Source organism: Mus caroli, unplaced genomic scaffold (assembly GCF_978045245.1).
Source record: "Mus caroli unplaced genomic scaffold, Mus_caroli_1 scaffold_13, whole genome shotgun sequence".
NCBI classification, from domain to species: domain Eukaryota; kingdom Metazoa; phylum Chordata; class Mammalia; order Rodentia; family Muridae; genus Mus; species Mus caroli.
Window position 1 is genome coordinate 120,019,611 of NW_028227268.1, and position 16,843 is coordinate 120,036,453.

General features: G+C 44.5%; 1 protein-coding gene across 3 annotated transcripts in view; it reads left to right on the plus strand.

Moving 5' to 3' along the window:
• The first annotated feature begins 5,096 nt into the window (after positions 1-5,096).
• The window catches only part of Rnf185 (ring finger protein 185), a 31,479-nt gene continuing 19,732 nt past the window's right edge, over positions 5,097-16,843 (plus strand). For 2 of the 3 annotated variants that reach the window (XM_021177646.2, XM_021177649.2), the window contains exon 1: positions 5,097-5,244. Coding sequence is in view for 1 of the 3 variants with exons in the window: in XM_021177645.3 (XP_021033304.1) it covers positions 16,512-16,574 (63 nt within the window). In the remaining 2 variants the exon portion in view is untranslated. Of the gene's footprint in view, positions 5,245-16,477; positions 16,575-16,843 lie in introns of all 3 variants that reach the window. The other variant, XM_021177645.3, reaches the window with a different exon arrangement.

The following is a 16,843-nucleotide window of genomic DNA, read 5'->3' on the forward strand; positions in this document are numbered from 1 at the left end:
CTTTAGAGGGGTCATCAGCATTACTATTATTATTAGTAGTAGTTTTTCGAGACAGGGTTTCTCTGTGTAGTCCCTGGCTATCCTGGAACTGGCTCTGTAGATCAAGCTGGCCTTGAACTCACAGAGATCCTCCTGTCTCTGCCTTCTGAGTGCTGGGATCTAAGGTGTGCGCCACCACTGGCCAGCTCAGGGGAGGATTTTTAGGAGTCACTTCTCTCCCTCCATTGCGAGTGCCAGGCATCAAGGTCAGCTCGATGGGCTTGTTTAGCGAGTGCCTTTGCTGGCTGAGCCATCCCACCAGCCCTTCATTACTCTTCATCAGGGCCCTCTCAGTGATACCACAGCGGCTAGCCAGCAGACTCAGGGATCAGCCTTTCTCTGCTTTCCCTAGTCCTAGCACTACAAGCAAGAGCCACTAAAGACTGAAATCACTATTGATGAGCCATTTCTCTGGCCCCTTTGTTTGCTCCTCTATGTCACTAAAAACTCATGGATTCTCTTGCTGGTTCCTGGCTGCTGGAAGGTGAGCTGTTCTCTTCTACCCTGCCCTCCCTGCCAAAAAAAAAAGTTCAGATATTTACTGTCTTAAAGAAGATGCAGCTGATGAGCCAAACACAGCATCTGGGAGAGGAGGGAGTATCCCGAAGCAGGAGACTGTGGTGCTCAGTAGTTAAGAGCACTCCTGTTCTCCCAGAATTGGGTTCAATTTCCATCACTCATATGGTAACTCACAGCCACGTGTAATCCAGGCCCAGGGGATCTGCTGCCCTCTGCTGGTCTCCATGGATACTGCATGTAAGTGATGCATACTAAACATGCAGGCAAATGCTCATACCTGTATAATTCTTGTTGCTGTTTTGGGTTTTTGTTTTGTTTTGGCTTTTTTTTTTTAAGATTTATTTATTATATGTAAGTACACTGTAGCTGTCTTCAGACACTCCAGAAGAAGGCACCAGATCTCGTTACGGATGGTTGTGAGCCACCATGTGGTTGCTGGGATTTGAACTCTGGACCTTTGGAAGAGCAGTCGAGTGCTCTTACCCACTGAGCCATCTCTCCAGCCCCCCCCCCTTTTTTTTTTTGAGACAAGGTTTCTTTGTATAGTCCTGACTACCCTGGAACTCGCTCTGTAGACCAGGCTGGACTCAAACTTAGTGACCTGCCTGCCTCTGTCTCTGAAGTGCTGAGATTAAAGGTGTGCCCCACAGCTTGGCATAAGATAAAATTTAAGAAGTGTGGTGGGGGGAGGATTGTAGGGAGTAGTGGGGGATCAAGAAGAGAGAGAGAGAAAGAGAGAATATGAACGTCCCGAGATACCAGCAATGGACTTTGCCATAGCAGAGCCAGGAATTTATGTGGGTAGGAACAGATTTGTCTCTGCACAAAATAATGGCCACCATTGTTCATATTGTTGTGGGATCCGCTTAGATCCAACATAACTCAATACTAAGTCAGTGCAGATGGCACAAATTTAGTGTAATCAAGCCACTACTGACCCATTAGGGCCACAGACCAGACTTGGGAGCTGAACTGTGACCTTGAAGGAAAGTTGTAAAGCATATTTAAAGGATGAAAGCATAACATGACAGGGGACAGGGTGGGCTGGAGCACTGTCTAATTATATTTTGACATAAGGGGTTGAGCAAGGGAGCTTCCTGCAATCAGGATGGGAGTTGGCTCCTAGGCCTGGGAATATGAACTTAGTTGACCCTGTCAGCCAGATGGAGAAGCTGTCCTTGTGATGGCTGGACTCAAGCAACTGTCTTCTAACAGAGGCTGTTCAGCTGTTGGGAAGTCGCCAGCTCCCCTAGGGCCCGGGACCTTGGTCTTAGTTTCCCCTATGATTAAATGGAATCTGAAAACAAAATGGCAGTACTTAGGACTGCTTGTCCCTAACATTCTGTGCCAAGAATCTGGATGGATGGCAACATGCAAGGGAGGCACAGGGAGAAAGCCCAATGAGTCAGCAATACTCGGAGGGACACCTCTCTCCAGGCTGTTACTATGACATCATAGGGAAAAAGTGACCTTCAAACACAAGGTTTTTGGTGGAGAAGCTGGCGGTGCTACATGGTGATGTTAGGGTGGCATCTGGGATGAGAGACTTCCACATGCATCTGAGAAGACTGAGCCGCCTTCATGAGCCCGAGTTCCAGGGAAAGGGACCTCCAGGCTGGATGGACAGCTGGAGAAAATAAGCCACTGTACAGATGTGAAGCTGGAGCCTCAGCTGTCTGCTCACGTGATGACGTCATTTCAGAAAACACAGATCAGGAATAGGATCAGAATAAGATTCCAGAACAGGGGCGAGATAGCTCAGTGGTTAAGAGCACCGACTGCTCTTCTGAAGGTCCAGCAACCACATGGTGGCTCACAACCATCCATAACAAAATCTGATGCCCTCTTCTGGAGTGTCTGAGAACAGCTACAGTGTACTTACATATAATAAAAAAAAAAAATCCAAAACAGCAAAAGGTTTCAGAGACAGGACTTTTGAGGGCCAGGCCACAGTACTTAGAGACTCACATACTGAAGCTTGTGTTGTCAGTGGGTGGAAATCAGGACATAGGTCCTACCAGCTGGTACTGCTGGCAGTGTAAGCACAACCCCAAGTCATCAGCAGGGGCTTCAGGACTCTGCCTGCCTTTGGTCCCTCAGTGATTAGAATGGCCAGAAGTCCCGGAAGGGTTCTGAGTCCCCAGGACCTCCAGCAAGCCAATCCACTGTGCCTTGTGGCCTTTGGCTAGCACAGCTCCCCAGGGACAAGGTAGGGATTCAGGTCTTGTCCTGACTCAGCTTGGTAAACTGTACTGGGATCCAGGGTTCCCACACAATGTAACAGCAGATAACAACAATAGCAACAACAAAAGATACATCAAGATTAACATGGACAGGAAGTCAGTTTGTAGAGAAAGGGGGAGGGGCTGTAAGAGACCATGCACCAGTATGGTGGATACTTTTTAGGGACTTTGCTCAGCTTACTAGCCCATTTCCATTCTTGGTAGGTTTTGTTTTCTTATGTGTATGAATGTTTTGTCTAGAAGCATATATACTCACATGTTCAGGCAGCAGCCAGGGAGGCTAGAAACGGGTACCAGACCCCATGAAACTGGAGTTAGGTAAGGTTGTGAATCACTATGTATGTGATTTCTTGGAATCAAACCTGAGTCCTCTGGTTCCCCGTCTTCGCAGCTGATCCATCTCTCCAGCCCGTTTTCACCTCCCTCCCTTCCTTCCTCTCTCTCCCTCCCTTCCTCCTACTCTCTCTCTCTCTCTTTTTTTTTTTTTTTTTTTTTGAGCTGGGTTTCTCTGTGTAGCCCTGGCTGTCCTGAACTTGCTCTGTAGATCAGGCTGTCCTGGAACACACAAAGATCTGCCTGCCTCTGCCTCCCAAGTACTGGGATCCAAGGTGTGCACCACCAATACCACCTGTCCTTTTCCATTTCTTGATAAGTTGTCTAATTTTATTCCATGCCTAGTTTAAAAGATGTGACCTTTTCTCCATCTTCTGGCAGCTGTTAGAGTTTTCAACTAGCCTTGATTGCTTTTTTCAAACTCTAATAAAGTTGTCCTTAAGCTTCCTTTGAGTCCCTTCTAAATTCTTGTATTAATGATACTAAGAACCCCAAAAGAATCTTACTTTTTCCAGGAACAGGAGGAGGAGGAGTATTCTGACCGATCCCTCAGGTCCTCCACAGGTGGAGCTGGAGACTGATAAGGTCAAGGACTCTGCGGAGAGGATGCAGGCTCACCTGCCATCTGGCGTTTGGGCTTTCACACTGGCAAGCAGAAGCTGAAAGCCATCCAGTGCAGGATACAAGGCCGGTGTGCCAGCCCTACCTCAGCTTACACACAGAATGCTACTGCTACTGCTTGTCCGAGGCAGGACGGAAGTCCCCCCTTGTTCTACAGAATGAGGTGTGCTTGCTCTCCACCCCCCACTTCCCCCACCCCTGCAACAGCACAGCTACGCAGCTTTGTAGGGGCTGCACAGCAAAATCACTCACCTGCACTGAGCACGGCTGCACTGGACTCACATGTTTTTATATATGGAAAGCTAAAACACCAATTTTTCTAGTTATTTTTAAATATAATAAATGCCTCTCAAAAAACCAATATATATATATATATATAATAAATGCACTTGCTATTGTAAAAAAAAATCCCCCATTGGTCACAAGTTCATCTAATTAGTTTTAAAATAAATTACCATGTATTTATTAAGTGTCTCTGTATACATGTGAAGGTCTGATGACAACTTGCCAGACTCCTTTCCTTCCACCGCTGGGTTTCTGGGGACTGAACTAGAGTTGACAGGCTTGGCAGCAAACATCTTTACCTCTGAACCATCTCATGGGCTCCAATTAGTTATACTCTTATTACCTTTATTATTTTGATACTGAAATTTCACGGATTTGGCTAGTAGAGTCTTCAAGAGAGCTCCTGGGTCGTTTTACACATTCCCATCCATCACCACTGTTAGCATTCCTTCTAGGCTCCGCCCCCACAGTTACCTGGCAACAGCGAGGTATGCCCGGCTTACTAAAAACCCCCTCCTCTCCCTTACTCTTTGCCCCTTCCCCCTCCGCCCTCTCTCTTCACGCGTTCCTGGCTGGCCTCTCTCCCCTCTCCTCATTCTCTACTCCCTTCCCAACTCCACTTCCCATGCCGCCGCCGCCTGCTCCTCCTCCTCCTCTCCTCCTGTTCTTCTTCTTCTTTAAAAAACAGAACAACCACTGTCCTTACTTTCTAGTACAAGGCATTCCAAACTGGTATTTCTAGAACTGGCTTTTTCATCCGCCCATAATTTTTACGACACGGTCCCATGTATCCCAAGCCTGCTTCGAAAACGACATTGAAATTCTGACCCATCACCCGAATGAATGATGTGATTAGCTGGCGGGTACGCACATATTTATTCCCACGTCCTCACGCGACCGAGCTGCCTTCCCTCCTCGCTAGGAAACCCTACGGAAAGACCAGACGCCCTCCCCTTCCTGTTCCGGGGCGGAACTTACGAGCCGGGCGCCTGGGCCGGAGAGCAGCGCTGCACACCAGCCTTTTCCGGCTGGAACCGGAAGTTGTTCTACTAGAGGCGGCTCCGCGTCAGGTGACCAAGGTCCTGGTAGGAGGGGTCGGAGGTTCAATCTTTCTGACTGACGCGTCGCTAAGACTGGCTCGGCTACTCCGGGACGGGGGAACGGACTGCTGGCGTCGCTGGCGCTCGCTCTACCGCGGCGGCAGGTAGGTGACGAGCTGGGACGGCGGGTCCGGGAGGCATGGGACCCCCTTCCCAGGCTCAGGGACCTGAAGCCAAGGGCCAGGAGTCAGCCAGTCTGGCTCTGTCCAGGTCCCAGAAGGAAGGTCAGACTGGCATCCGTGGGTACAGATTGGGCAAACTAAGGCCCCAGAAAAGGGAAGGAAGGGTGCGCACAAGCTCCCCTTCCAGACGGGGGCTCTCCTGACTCCCGTAGCCTCGGGGGCGGGACCGCCTCTCTCGTGGGTGGCGATTTGGTGGAGTGGAAAGATGAATGTGATGAACAGATTTGGGGTGAAGCGTAGGAGACCTGGACTTGAGTTCGCTGCCTGCAGCTCACTGTGCGTTCGAGGCCAAGTCTTTAACCTCCCTGAACCTAGTTCCCACAGTTGTACCACCGGGCACGGCTGTCTCAAAAGCGTGGGCCTCCACAGCACCTGCTCCGAAACCCTCCGGGATGCCGGCTCTCCGGCCCTGGGCTTTTCCCACAGCTTGTTTCGAATCTGGGTCTGGATCCTAGGAAACCTTATTTTGAACGTTCTCCTCTGGAGTCCTACACCTACTCGTGTTTGAAGCCTGCTCATCCGAAGTGCGGTCCCGCTGTGAATGCGGTATTCGATTCGAGGCAGCTGGAGCCGGCTCGATTCTATGAAACTTCTAGGTTAGGAAAGAACGCCGGAGGAGAATAACTATCTTTAAAAGCTGGCGCGGGGTGGGGGTTGGGTGGGGGAGTTATGGCAAAGAGGCCTTCTGCTTGATCTTTGTAGCTGAAAGAGGTACAGCTAGGATTAATAGTTAGGGTCTAGGGGGAAGACAGATGTGTACTTACTATTAAGAATTTAACGGAAGAATTGTCCGAGGTGACGACTGATGGGATTGACTGTCTCCTTGGGAAAGGAAGTATACAGGAGGCGGTCCTTTCCAATTTAAAAGGCTCGTATTAGTATTTATTGTGACTCTTACCTCTCCACTGATAACTCTGTCTTCAGAGTGTATGTGATACTTCTTTTGTGGTCTGAGACGGGGTCTCAGGGATCTCAGGCCGTCCTCAAGCTCCTTTTGTAGTTGGCCTTGAACCCGGATCCTGCTGCTTCGGTCTTAAGAGTGCCAGGATCACTGGCTACTTAGTACCATTATGCCTACAGAATGTGACATTTCTTTGTCTTCCCTTCTTGAGCTCTCCTCCCTAGTTTATATCTCCTATCAATAAGGCCAGCACACTTGATCTTATGTAATCTTTTACTGGTTGTCACATTTGTCATCCTTCTTTTCATCATCCTTTTTGGAATGATCCATTATCTGATAAAAAGTATCCGAAGTATACATTGTATTAATAAACAGGAAATAAAAATTAATTAATTAAAATTAATACATTGATCAGTTAGTAATTTTTGTTTTACATTTAAGTTTTTAAAATTTATTTTAAGTCGGGGTCCCACTCTGACACTCAGCTCAGGCTGAGAACAATTTAGAAAGTCAGTCTCTGTCTGTCTTATCTGTGTCTCTCTGTCTATCTGTGCTCTCTTCCTCTCTGCCTCCATCCCTCTCTTCCTTTTCCAGAGTATTATTATGTAGCCCAGGGTGACTTGAAACTCCTGGTCCCCCTGCCTTAGCCTCCCAAATGCTGGCATTGCTTGTGTTGCCCAAGGCTTTGCTTGCCAGTGGGCTCTGATTACAGAATGGAAGGCCAATTCAGTTGTTTGGGTCAGTCTTCTCTCTGGTTTATAAACTGAACTTTAATTCTTTGTCTAGCAGTGTGTGTATAGGTGTGAGAGTGTCTGCAGTTTTAAAGCTAGCTTTCCGGGTGCCCAGCACATATGACCAATTCTTTTATGGTTCTGACTTGCATACCTATAGCTTTGTAATCTAACTTTAGATTTCCTTATTTTGCACTTTACCAGACACTAAGTAGATAGCTTTTCCATCTCCCATTAGAGTACTTAAGAATGCTTATGTTGTCTAGAGAAGCAAAGATTCCATATTATGACCCAATTCTGCTGACACTTCCTCCACAAAACAAAAGGTTAGGGTTGAACCAAAAGTTCCTGCCTGTTTTCCTGTTGTTTATGTTTCTCAAGATTAAAAAAAAAAAGTTGTGAAATGGTCATTCAGTTGTTACCTAACATTTGAGATGATTTGGCCTTGGACTCCATTGTCATCTCAGTGGTAAGGAAAATACTCTTAATTTGTTGGATTTTTAAAAACGTACTAATTTGGGGGTTTCTTTTAAAGGGATACTTGATTGATGTAAGTGTGTTCTACTGGCCTGTGAAAAAGAAATTTGATGGTAAACATAAGTTTAGGAAAACATACTCAGCAAAGACTTTTACCTGTTTAGCAATCTTCATAACTCACCCTTATGGTTGAACCAGTTGGTATACATAGTTCTGTATTTCACTTTTTTCCTTATCATTTTTTGATTGGGTCTTAATAGGTTGTCTAGACTAGTTACAAACTCCTGACCTTACTGGATCTTCCTGCTTCAGTCTGCCCGTAGCTGGGATTACTGGTACCTGCCATTAGCAGGTAGCTGGTTGACATATTAATGTTAATGTCTTTGTGTTCTGGCCAGGTTTTTTGTAAGCATTAGTTGTAATGTCTGAACGAATCTCCATTTTCTTAACTGTTCAGTTAAGTCAGTAAAAACAGACATACTGGCTGTGATAACCACTCAGCCTGCAATCAGTAGGGTAGGACTGTGGTTTAGGGTTTTTTTACAATAACAGAGTTTTTGTTTGTTTGTTTGTTTGTTTGTTTGTTTTGAGATAGGCCTCTTAGCCAAGGATGGCCTTTAACTCTTTATTCTTCTGCCTCTTCCCAAGTGCTGGGATTACAGGTATGCTCCACCACACCTAGCAGGTTTCTTTTTAAAAGACTTCTTTTTACTATTCATTAACAATAATAAGTGTGTGTGTGTGTACGTACTTGCGTACACGCAGTGCCTCTGGGAGTTGCATGTGGTTGGTTGTGATCCACCCATCATGGGTGCTGGGAACTGAACCCAGGTCTTTTGCAAGAATAGTGTACTCCTGAGCAATGTCTCCAATCCTAAAAACAAATTAAAACAAAACAAAATCTCTTCTGAATTATGGTTATAGATATATATATATGTAATATTATATACATATATTATATAATATTATATATAGTAACCATTTTACTGGCTTTGAGGTATCTAAGTTATTGCTATTAATTACCTCTATGATTTTTTTTATAGCTTTTGTTGTTGTTCTGTTTTTTGAGTTTTTCGAGACAGGGTTTCTCTGTGTAGCCCTGGCTGTCCTGGAACTCATTCTGTAGACCAGGCTAGACTCGAACTCAGAAATCTACCTGCCTTTGCCTCTCAAGTTCTGGGATTAAAGGCATGCGCCACCACTGCCTGACTCCCTGTATAATATTATGTGACACCTATCACTATAGATCTCTAAAGCATAGTCAACTCACATAGAAGTTCTGTGCTCACTGAGCTGCAACTGCAGTGTTCTCCCTCCTAATAACTTCCAGTATCCTGTCTGTCTCTAGGAATTTGGTTGTTTCAGGTATTTCCTATTCATATGAGTGACCTTTCGTGGAAATATAAGTATTCCCCTGAGTGCTGGAATTCTAGACATATACCCCCATTCTTGATTTATGCAATGCCAGGCGCTGAGCCAAGCACTACACATGCCTAGCCCAGCTTTTTTTTTAAGTCATACTAAGACACATTTAATAAAATTACCACCTTCGTCATTTTTAAGAACATTGACACTCTAGAAGCATCATCACTGTTTTCTCCAGGACCTTTCACTTTCCACACAGATCCTGCTTCTGCTTTTTCACATCTGGATAAGACATGGGCCCACCTCTCCATTTTGTTGACGCACACATAGTACTTGAGTGTTGAGGTTTGTCTTCCAGGTAACCTTGGGGACACATGGAAGTGGCATTTCTGTGGTTATTGATTGGAGCTGGCTGTTCTATTCTAGGACCAGCTGCCAGGTTATTCCTGTGGTGGTATCTGTATCAGTCGACGGGTAGTTCCCACTCCCAGCTGTTCTTCAGAAGTACCTGGTGACATGGGTGTAGTTGGCCTGTACAGTACAGATAGGCAGCTCTTGCAATATGAAAACAGTCCAAGCTGCTTTGTGGTGTGAGGAAATTTGTTACTGCTACGCAACAGTTGAGTTCTGTCTTGGCTGTAAACTCTATGGAGCCAGGAAACAGATCTCCTCATGTTTATCTTTCATCAATGAGCCTAGTTGGCATTTTCTAAACGTTTGATAAGTGGCAGCAGTAAAACTCAGTGATTGAGGAGCTTTAGGGTGCAAGCCTGGTTTGTAAAAGTTGATGTTAGAGACTTTCCAAGTGATGCCTGGCATTATTTTGTGTATGAGTGTATATGCCTATGTGCACAGGTGCTCATGTACATCTGTGTTTGAAGGCCAGAGGGCAACTGAGGGACCACTCCTCAGCTGCCATTACCTGTTTTCTTTGAGACAGAGTCTCACTGACCTGTGACTTGCCATGTAGACAAAGCTGGGGAGGCAGTGTCCCCTGGGATTTGTGTTCTGCCTCCACATGGCACCTTTTGGAGGAGGAGATTAGGAGAGTGTTTCTGGGGATTTAACCTGGATCCTCACTTTACCAACTGATCTGTCTTCTCATCTCTGGCTTTATTGTTTTTGATCACAGTTCCTCAAGAACTACTATTGAAATAAAAAATGAGATCATTATTTCGTAACGTATCTGCTGTGTTGTATTAAACTCTTAGAAAGTCTTCTTAATTGGCTAATTCTTGTCAGCTCTACTCATTCTTCTTTAATAGTGTGGAGTATTTTAGAGGCCTTTAACTCAACCCAGGGAAAATCTGAATTAATGAAGTTCTGCTGACTTGTTTAACACTCCCTTATCTTATAAAGCAAGAGGAGGACAAGCACAGTAATCACTGTTTGCAGGAGAGGAGCACTAACTGAGTGAGTGGGGAAGATGGGCCTCAGCCCAAGCCCTTGAGGCTAAATGCTTTTTTTCTTTCTTTTCTTTTCTTTTCTTTTCTTTTTGTGTGTGTGTGTGTGTGTGTGTGTGTGTGTGTGTGTGTGTGTGTGTTTTACTTGAAAGTGACAGCTCTTACCTGGGATCTCTCCCAAGTTAAAGAGCTTTCCCCTTGTGCAGCATTGCCCACTAAATTGATTTGAGTTAAAGTTGCCAAATTCCTATTATTCATTCACATACATATCTGCTATCCCCTCCCTGTCACGTTTGCTGCTGAACTTGTAAGTTGGATCTTAAAAGAATACAATGAACTGCATAGTCAGTCTTGAGTATGAACACACAAATTCTCACTCACACACACACACACACACACAGCAGTCATAGATCATAAATGCCAACTTGAACTCTTTTCTGGTTGTAGATCTATGAAATCCCTTTTTCTGTCTCCTGTACCTACTCCTTTTTAGTTTAGAGACTGGACTAAGGCTGGGGATGTGGCTTGTGGGAGTACTTGTCTACCTTTTTGAGTCTCTTGAGTTCCATCCCCAGCACCTTCCACCCCTACCAAAACCTTTTGAAGCAACATTTCTTGAAAATCAAGGAATGAGTCAGCTATATAATTGTTCTAGGTCTCAAAAACATCCACTGCTCTTGTAGAATACTGGTTTTCCAAAACTTGAGTTGACTAGATTGACTTGTGTTTAGTAGTGCAGTTTGTATGCTCTTGTATGTCAGCTTTGAGGTGCTCCTAGGGTGCCAAGCCTTGTTCTGAGTAATGTATCTGGAAGCTAGGACAGATGTCAGTAAATACCCAAGCACAAGTCACTGAAGTACCATCTGTTATGCACATGACTTGGGGTTGTGAAGCTTTGCCACTGACTGGCTCTGTGACCAATCATGGCATGAGCGAGTGACGTAACTACTCAGCCTAATTTAACATCCCAGGATATGCTAACAGTGTTGTAGTAATGTTTACCTCAAGGCAAGCAGGGAATATTAAATGAAATAATTCATACAGAAAAGATTAGCAGGGTGTTAGAAGATGTTATGGAAAGAAATAATCTTTATTTAAAATAGGTAGAAATCTTAATTCTCTGGGTCAGGCTTTGTTCCATACTACATTTCCTACCAGTGCATAGTTACCCAGGCTGCCTTCAAGGAAGAATGCTCATTCAGAAAGGGACGTAATGACTCATTTGCAGTGTAACCACGTGCTGATTTCGTTGCTCTCTGGGGGAATATGAGGAGTACTGTTCCTGAATACTTACCTGGATGGAGCCTCCGTACTGTTTTCTGTCAGATTGTGACAGCTATTGTGTATAGAGATAATGACCCATTCTACAGACAAGCATGGAGAGGAGATAACTTGGGCAAAATTACAGAATAAGTGAGAACTGAAATTCACACTTAGAGTATCAGATATCTCTGTGCCATGCTTTTTGGTAAATTATATTTATGGGCTAGAGAGATGGCTCAGTGGTTAAGAGTACTACTGCTCTTCCAGAGGTCCTGAGTTCAATTCCCAGCAACCACATGGTGGCTCGCAGCCATCTGTAATGGGATCCAATGCCCTTTTCTGGTGTGTCTGAAGAGATCAACAATGTGCTCACATACATAATATAAATAAGTCTTAAAATAAATAAATAAATAAGTCTTTAAAAACTGTATTTATTTATTTACTTTACAATAAAGGGTATTGAACACCTCTCTACCATTGAGCTGTTCTCCAGCCATTTTTTTTCCTTTCAATTAAAAAAAATATTTTGGGGCCTGGAGAGATGGTTCTGCAGTTAAGAGCACTTGATCTTACAGAGAACCTGGGCTTGATTCCCAGAACTCACATGGTGGCTCACAGCCATCTGTAACTAGTCCTAGAGAATCTGACACTCTCTTTTGACCTCCTTGGGTACCAGATGCACATACAGTACAAGGACATATGTGCAGGCAAAACACTCATATAATTAATCTAAAAAAATATATGTATGGGTATTGTCTTAGGGTTTCTGTGAGAAATACCATACCAAAAGCAACTTGGGGAGGGAGGGTTTTATTTTAGTTTGTAACTCTGAGGTCACCCCCTATCACTGAGGGACATCAGGGCAAGAACTCAAGCAGGGCAGAAGCCATGGAGAAGTGCTGCTCTGGCTTGTTCAGCCTGCTTTCTTATACTATCCAGGACCACTTGCCCAGAGTTGGCACTGCCCCCCCCCCCCAAGCAAGCTAGGCCATCATACATCAATCATTAATCAAGGAATGTCGAACAGACTTGCCATAGGCCAGTGTGATGGATTGTATATGCTTAGCCCAGGGAGTGGCACTGTTAGTAGGTGTGGCCTTGTTAGAGTAGGTTTGTCAAGGTGGATCTGGGCTTTAAGACCCTCATCCTGGCTGCCTGGAAGCCAGTCTTCTAGCAGCCGTCAGATGAAGATATAGAACTCTCAGCTTCTCCTGCACCATGCCTACCTGGATGCTGCCATGTTCCCACCTTGATGATACTAGACTGAACCTCTGAACCTCAGCCTCAACTAAATGCTGTACTTATAAGAGGTTCCCTCTTAAATGACTCTAACTTGTGTCAAGTTGACAAAACTCTAGCCAGTAATAGAAATTTTGTGCATGCAGAGGTAGGGGTGTGTGTGTGTGTGTGTGTGTGTAAGTATAAAGTGCTAAAATTTTACCCAGTGTAGTAGCTCATGCCTTTAATCTTAGACAGGCAGATCTCTATGAGAGACTAGATTTAGTCTGGTCCATTTAGTTAGTTCCAGGCCAGCCAGGGCTACATAGACCTGTCTTTAAAAACAAACAACAGGGGGGCTGGAGAGATGGCTCAGCTGTTAAGAGCACTGACTGTTCTTCCAGAGGTCGTCCTGAGTTCAAATCCCAGCAACTACATGGTGGCTCACAACCATCCATAATGAGATCTGACTCCCTATTCTGGAGTATCTGAAGACAGCTACAGTGTACTTACATATAATAAATAAATATTTTAAAACAACAACAACAACAAAATCTAAAATTTCAACCACAATTTCATGTGCATGATTCTTAGTCTGCTTGCTTCCTTTTTGTCCTTTGTTGAAATATGAAGATACAGAATTTTGAACAAATTCTCTTATTTTTCTGAATATTAGTAAGTGAGCTGTTGAGATGGGTCAGTGGGTAAAAGTGCCTCCTGCCAAGCTTATGACCTGGATCCAATCCCCAAGTTCCCTATGATGGAGGAGGAGAATGCCAACCTCCAAGTCACTTGTGGCAGGGGTACCCACACACTCACATACATCTTAAGTAAATAAATATAACCAAAAATTCAAATATAGTATTTACTGTGGACAAAGTGGAAAGTACAAGTGAGTGGGGTGGGGGCATCCTATGACCATCAAGATGACCCAGCTGAGCCGGGCGTGGTGGCGCACGCCTTTAATCCCAGCACTCGGGAGGCAGAGGCAGGCGGATTTCTGAGTTCGAGGCCAGCCTCCTGGTCTACAAAGTGAGTTCCAGGACAGCCAGGGCTACACAGAGAAACCCTGTCTCGGAAAACCAAAAAAAAAAAAAAAAAAGATGACCCAGCTGGCAAAGGCATCTGTCACCACTCCTGATGACCTGAGTTCAATCCTCCACACCCTTGTGGTAAAAGGAAAGAGCTGGCTCCCAAAAGTCGTCTTCTGACTTCCCCCTGCGTGCTATGGCATGGACCTCCATACACATGCATAAAATAAGCAGTGTAATTTTAAAAACTTTGACTAGGTAAAACATACTATACACACCTTTTATTCTAGCACTTGGGAGGCAGAGGCATGTGAAGTTCTGTGAGTTCAAGGCCAGCTAGGGCTACAGTAGTGAGACCCTGTTTCGGTTTTTTTTGAGTTTTTATCTTATGTGTATGAGTGTTTGCCCACATGTATGTCTGTGTACCACATGTATGCAGTGTCTTCAGAGGTCAAAAGAAAAAGCACAGGATCCTCTGAGCCAGTGTATGGTACTGGGAATCCAAACACTGGCTCTTAGAGAACAGCCAGCCAGTGTTTTAGTAGCTAAAACATCTCTTTAGCATACCAATTTTTTTAGAAGCTTAGGAATTTTGGCTGTAATTCTTTTTTGGACCACCATGGGTAATATTTTTGTCTATTCACCTTTTCTAAACATAAGAGTATGTTCAACTTTGTATACAGGGTTCCTTTGGATTTTATTTTGAGACAGGGCCTCATGTAGGGAGGGGTGGGCCTCAAACTTGCTTTGTAGTTGAAGATAATCTTGAAAAAAAAAAAAAGCTTCTATCTTTTAAGAGCTGTGAGGTTACAGGTATATGCCACCATTCCTGACTTTTATATACAGTTTTGCTTTATGACAAAGCGTTTTGTCTAGGCTGGCTTCAGACCTAGGCTTCTGCCTCCTTAGTGTTGAGCTTATAGGCTTATTCTTCCACACCAAGTCTGTGTGTTTTGTTTTGTTTTAATCATTTATTTTCACTTTGTGTTCATTGGTGTTTTGCCAGCATTTATGTCTGTATGAGGATGGCAGATTCCCTGGAACTGTAGTTATAGGCTGTAACTGCAGTGTGGTTGCTGGGAATTGAACCCATTTATGTCTGTATGAGGACTGCAGATTCCCTGGAACTGTAGTTATAGGCTGTAACTGCAGTGTGGTGGCTGGGAATTGAACCCAGGTCCCCTAGAAGAACAGCCAGTGCTCTTTTACTGAGCCATCTCTCCAGCCCCACACCAGCTCTTTGTACACAGTTTTGCATCTTACTTTTCACTTACTATTATATCATATAAGTAAAATTCTCGTGTAATTAAAATCTCTGTGGGAATATAATCTATGTCTAACAGACTGGAATCATATAGGAGAGGGCTAGGAGTTCAGTGACAGAGTACTTTTTTTTTTTTGCTCTAGGTCGGTGACCCTGGGTGAAGCCCAGCATCATAAAATAAAATTGTTTGTTTTTAGTGTTCATGGATGTGTGCATATCCATATGCATGATCCTGGGTGTGTAGGTGTATATGCTTCCATATGGAGGCCAGATAACGACCTTGGGTGTCATTCTCAGGAATATCACCCACTGCCTTTTATAAGGGGACTCTCATCAACCTGGAGCTCACCACGTAGGCTAGACTAACTAGCCAGAGAGCCTCAGGGACCCTTCTGTCTAGACTTGTTCATGTAGGAATTACATGTGTATAATACCACTATGCCCAGCATTTTTATGTAGTTTTTAGGGATCAAACTAAGGTCCTCAAATTTGTGAAGCAAACACTGTCAATTGAGGTACTCCCAAGATGCCCCTCACTCACCTCCTTTTTAAATAAAGTGTGATAGACTGCTCTGGTGACATATGCTTATAATTCCTAGTACTCAAGAGGCAAGGAGCCAGGCAGTGGTGGCGCACACCTTTAATCCCAGCACTTGGGAGGCAGAGGCAGGCGGATTTCTGAGTTTGAGGCCAGCCTGGTCTACAGAGTGAGTTCCAGGACAGCCAGGGCTACACAGGAAACCCTGTCTCGAAAAACAAAACAAAAAAAGAAGCAAGGACAAGGAGGATCACTGCAATTTCTAGGCTAGACAGGTGACATAGCAAGACCCTGTCTCAAACAGAAAAAAAGAAAAGATAATGTAATGGACAGTGTTCCATCACATAGTATACTCTACCATTGGAATGTACCCCTTTACATAGCTAGAGAGGGGGAAGGATCTAGATGGGGAGAGAATCATTAAAATCATGGGCACTTTGGAAGGTTGGGTGGGGGGTTCAAGCTATGAACTCCAGTTTAGAATATGAGCAAGCGGGCCAAGGGGGAAGGGGTCTGAGGTCTTCCTCCCTGCTCTTCTTGGTTCCACACCATTCCCTAGGCTCCTCCTACACTGACTTTTGGCTCAGTGACTTCAACATCTGTCTGTTGTGCTGTATCTGTATCCTCCTCTGCCCTCACATGTTCTGCAGACCTGTCAATCAATGCCAAGCAGACTGGGTGAGATCTTTTTTATAAATCTGACAAGGTAGAGTAGGTTGACTCCATAGGGAGCCTATAAGGACTGAAGAACGGGACCAGTGCATCCCCGGGAAAAGAAACCATCCTCTCAGACTCCTCTATCCTTCTGGACCTAAAAAGATCATGCATGTCTTTAGTCGTGTATTTGGGACCAGGTCTCCTGGGGACTATTTAGGCCTTAAACATCATTTAGACTCTTGAATTTTACAGCTGGTTAATGTGTATCCCAGATTCCACTCAACCTACTTATTTCTTCCCACTGCAGCCTTTCATGCGTGTGACATAGACATTCTTGGAATATGAGTCTCATCTCTGTCTCCATTTGGTCTATCAGCAGTGTAGACAGGCTCGGACATGCCAAGGTTGGTTGCTGCAAGGATATTCAACTCTGAAATTCTCTCATTGTTCAGTTCCTGGGGTGAGCAGATGAGAACTGAGGGATTCGGGCTTGTTCACGTTTAATCTCTGCATTCCTAACTAAATTGCAGATCTGCCTTAGTCTCAGAGCACCACTTGTGTCACCCTAGACATCTCCAACTGAGGAGTGCTTTTCTAACACTTTTTTTGGAAAGATTTATTTATTTTATGTATATGAGTACACTGTAGCTGTTTTCAGACACACCAGAAGAGG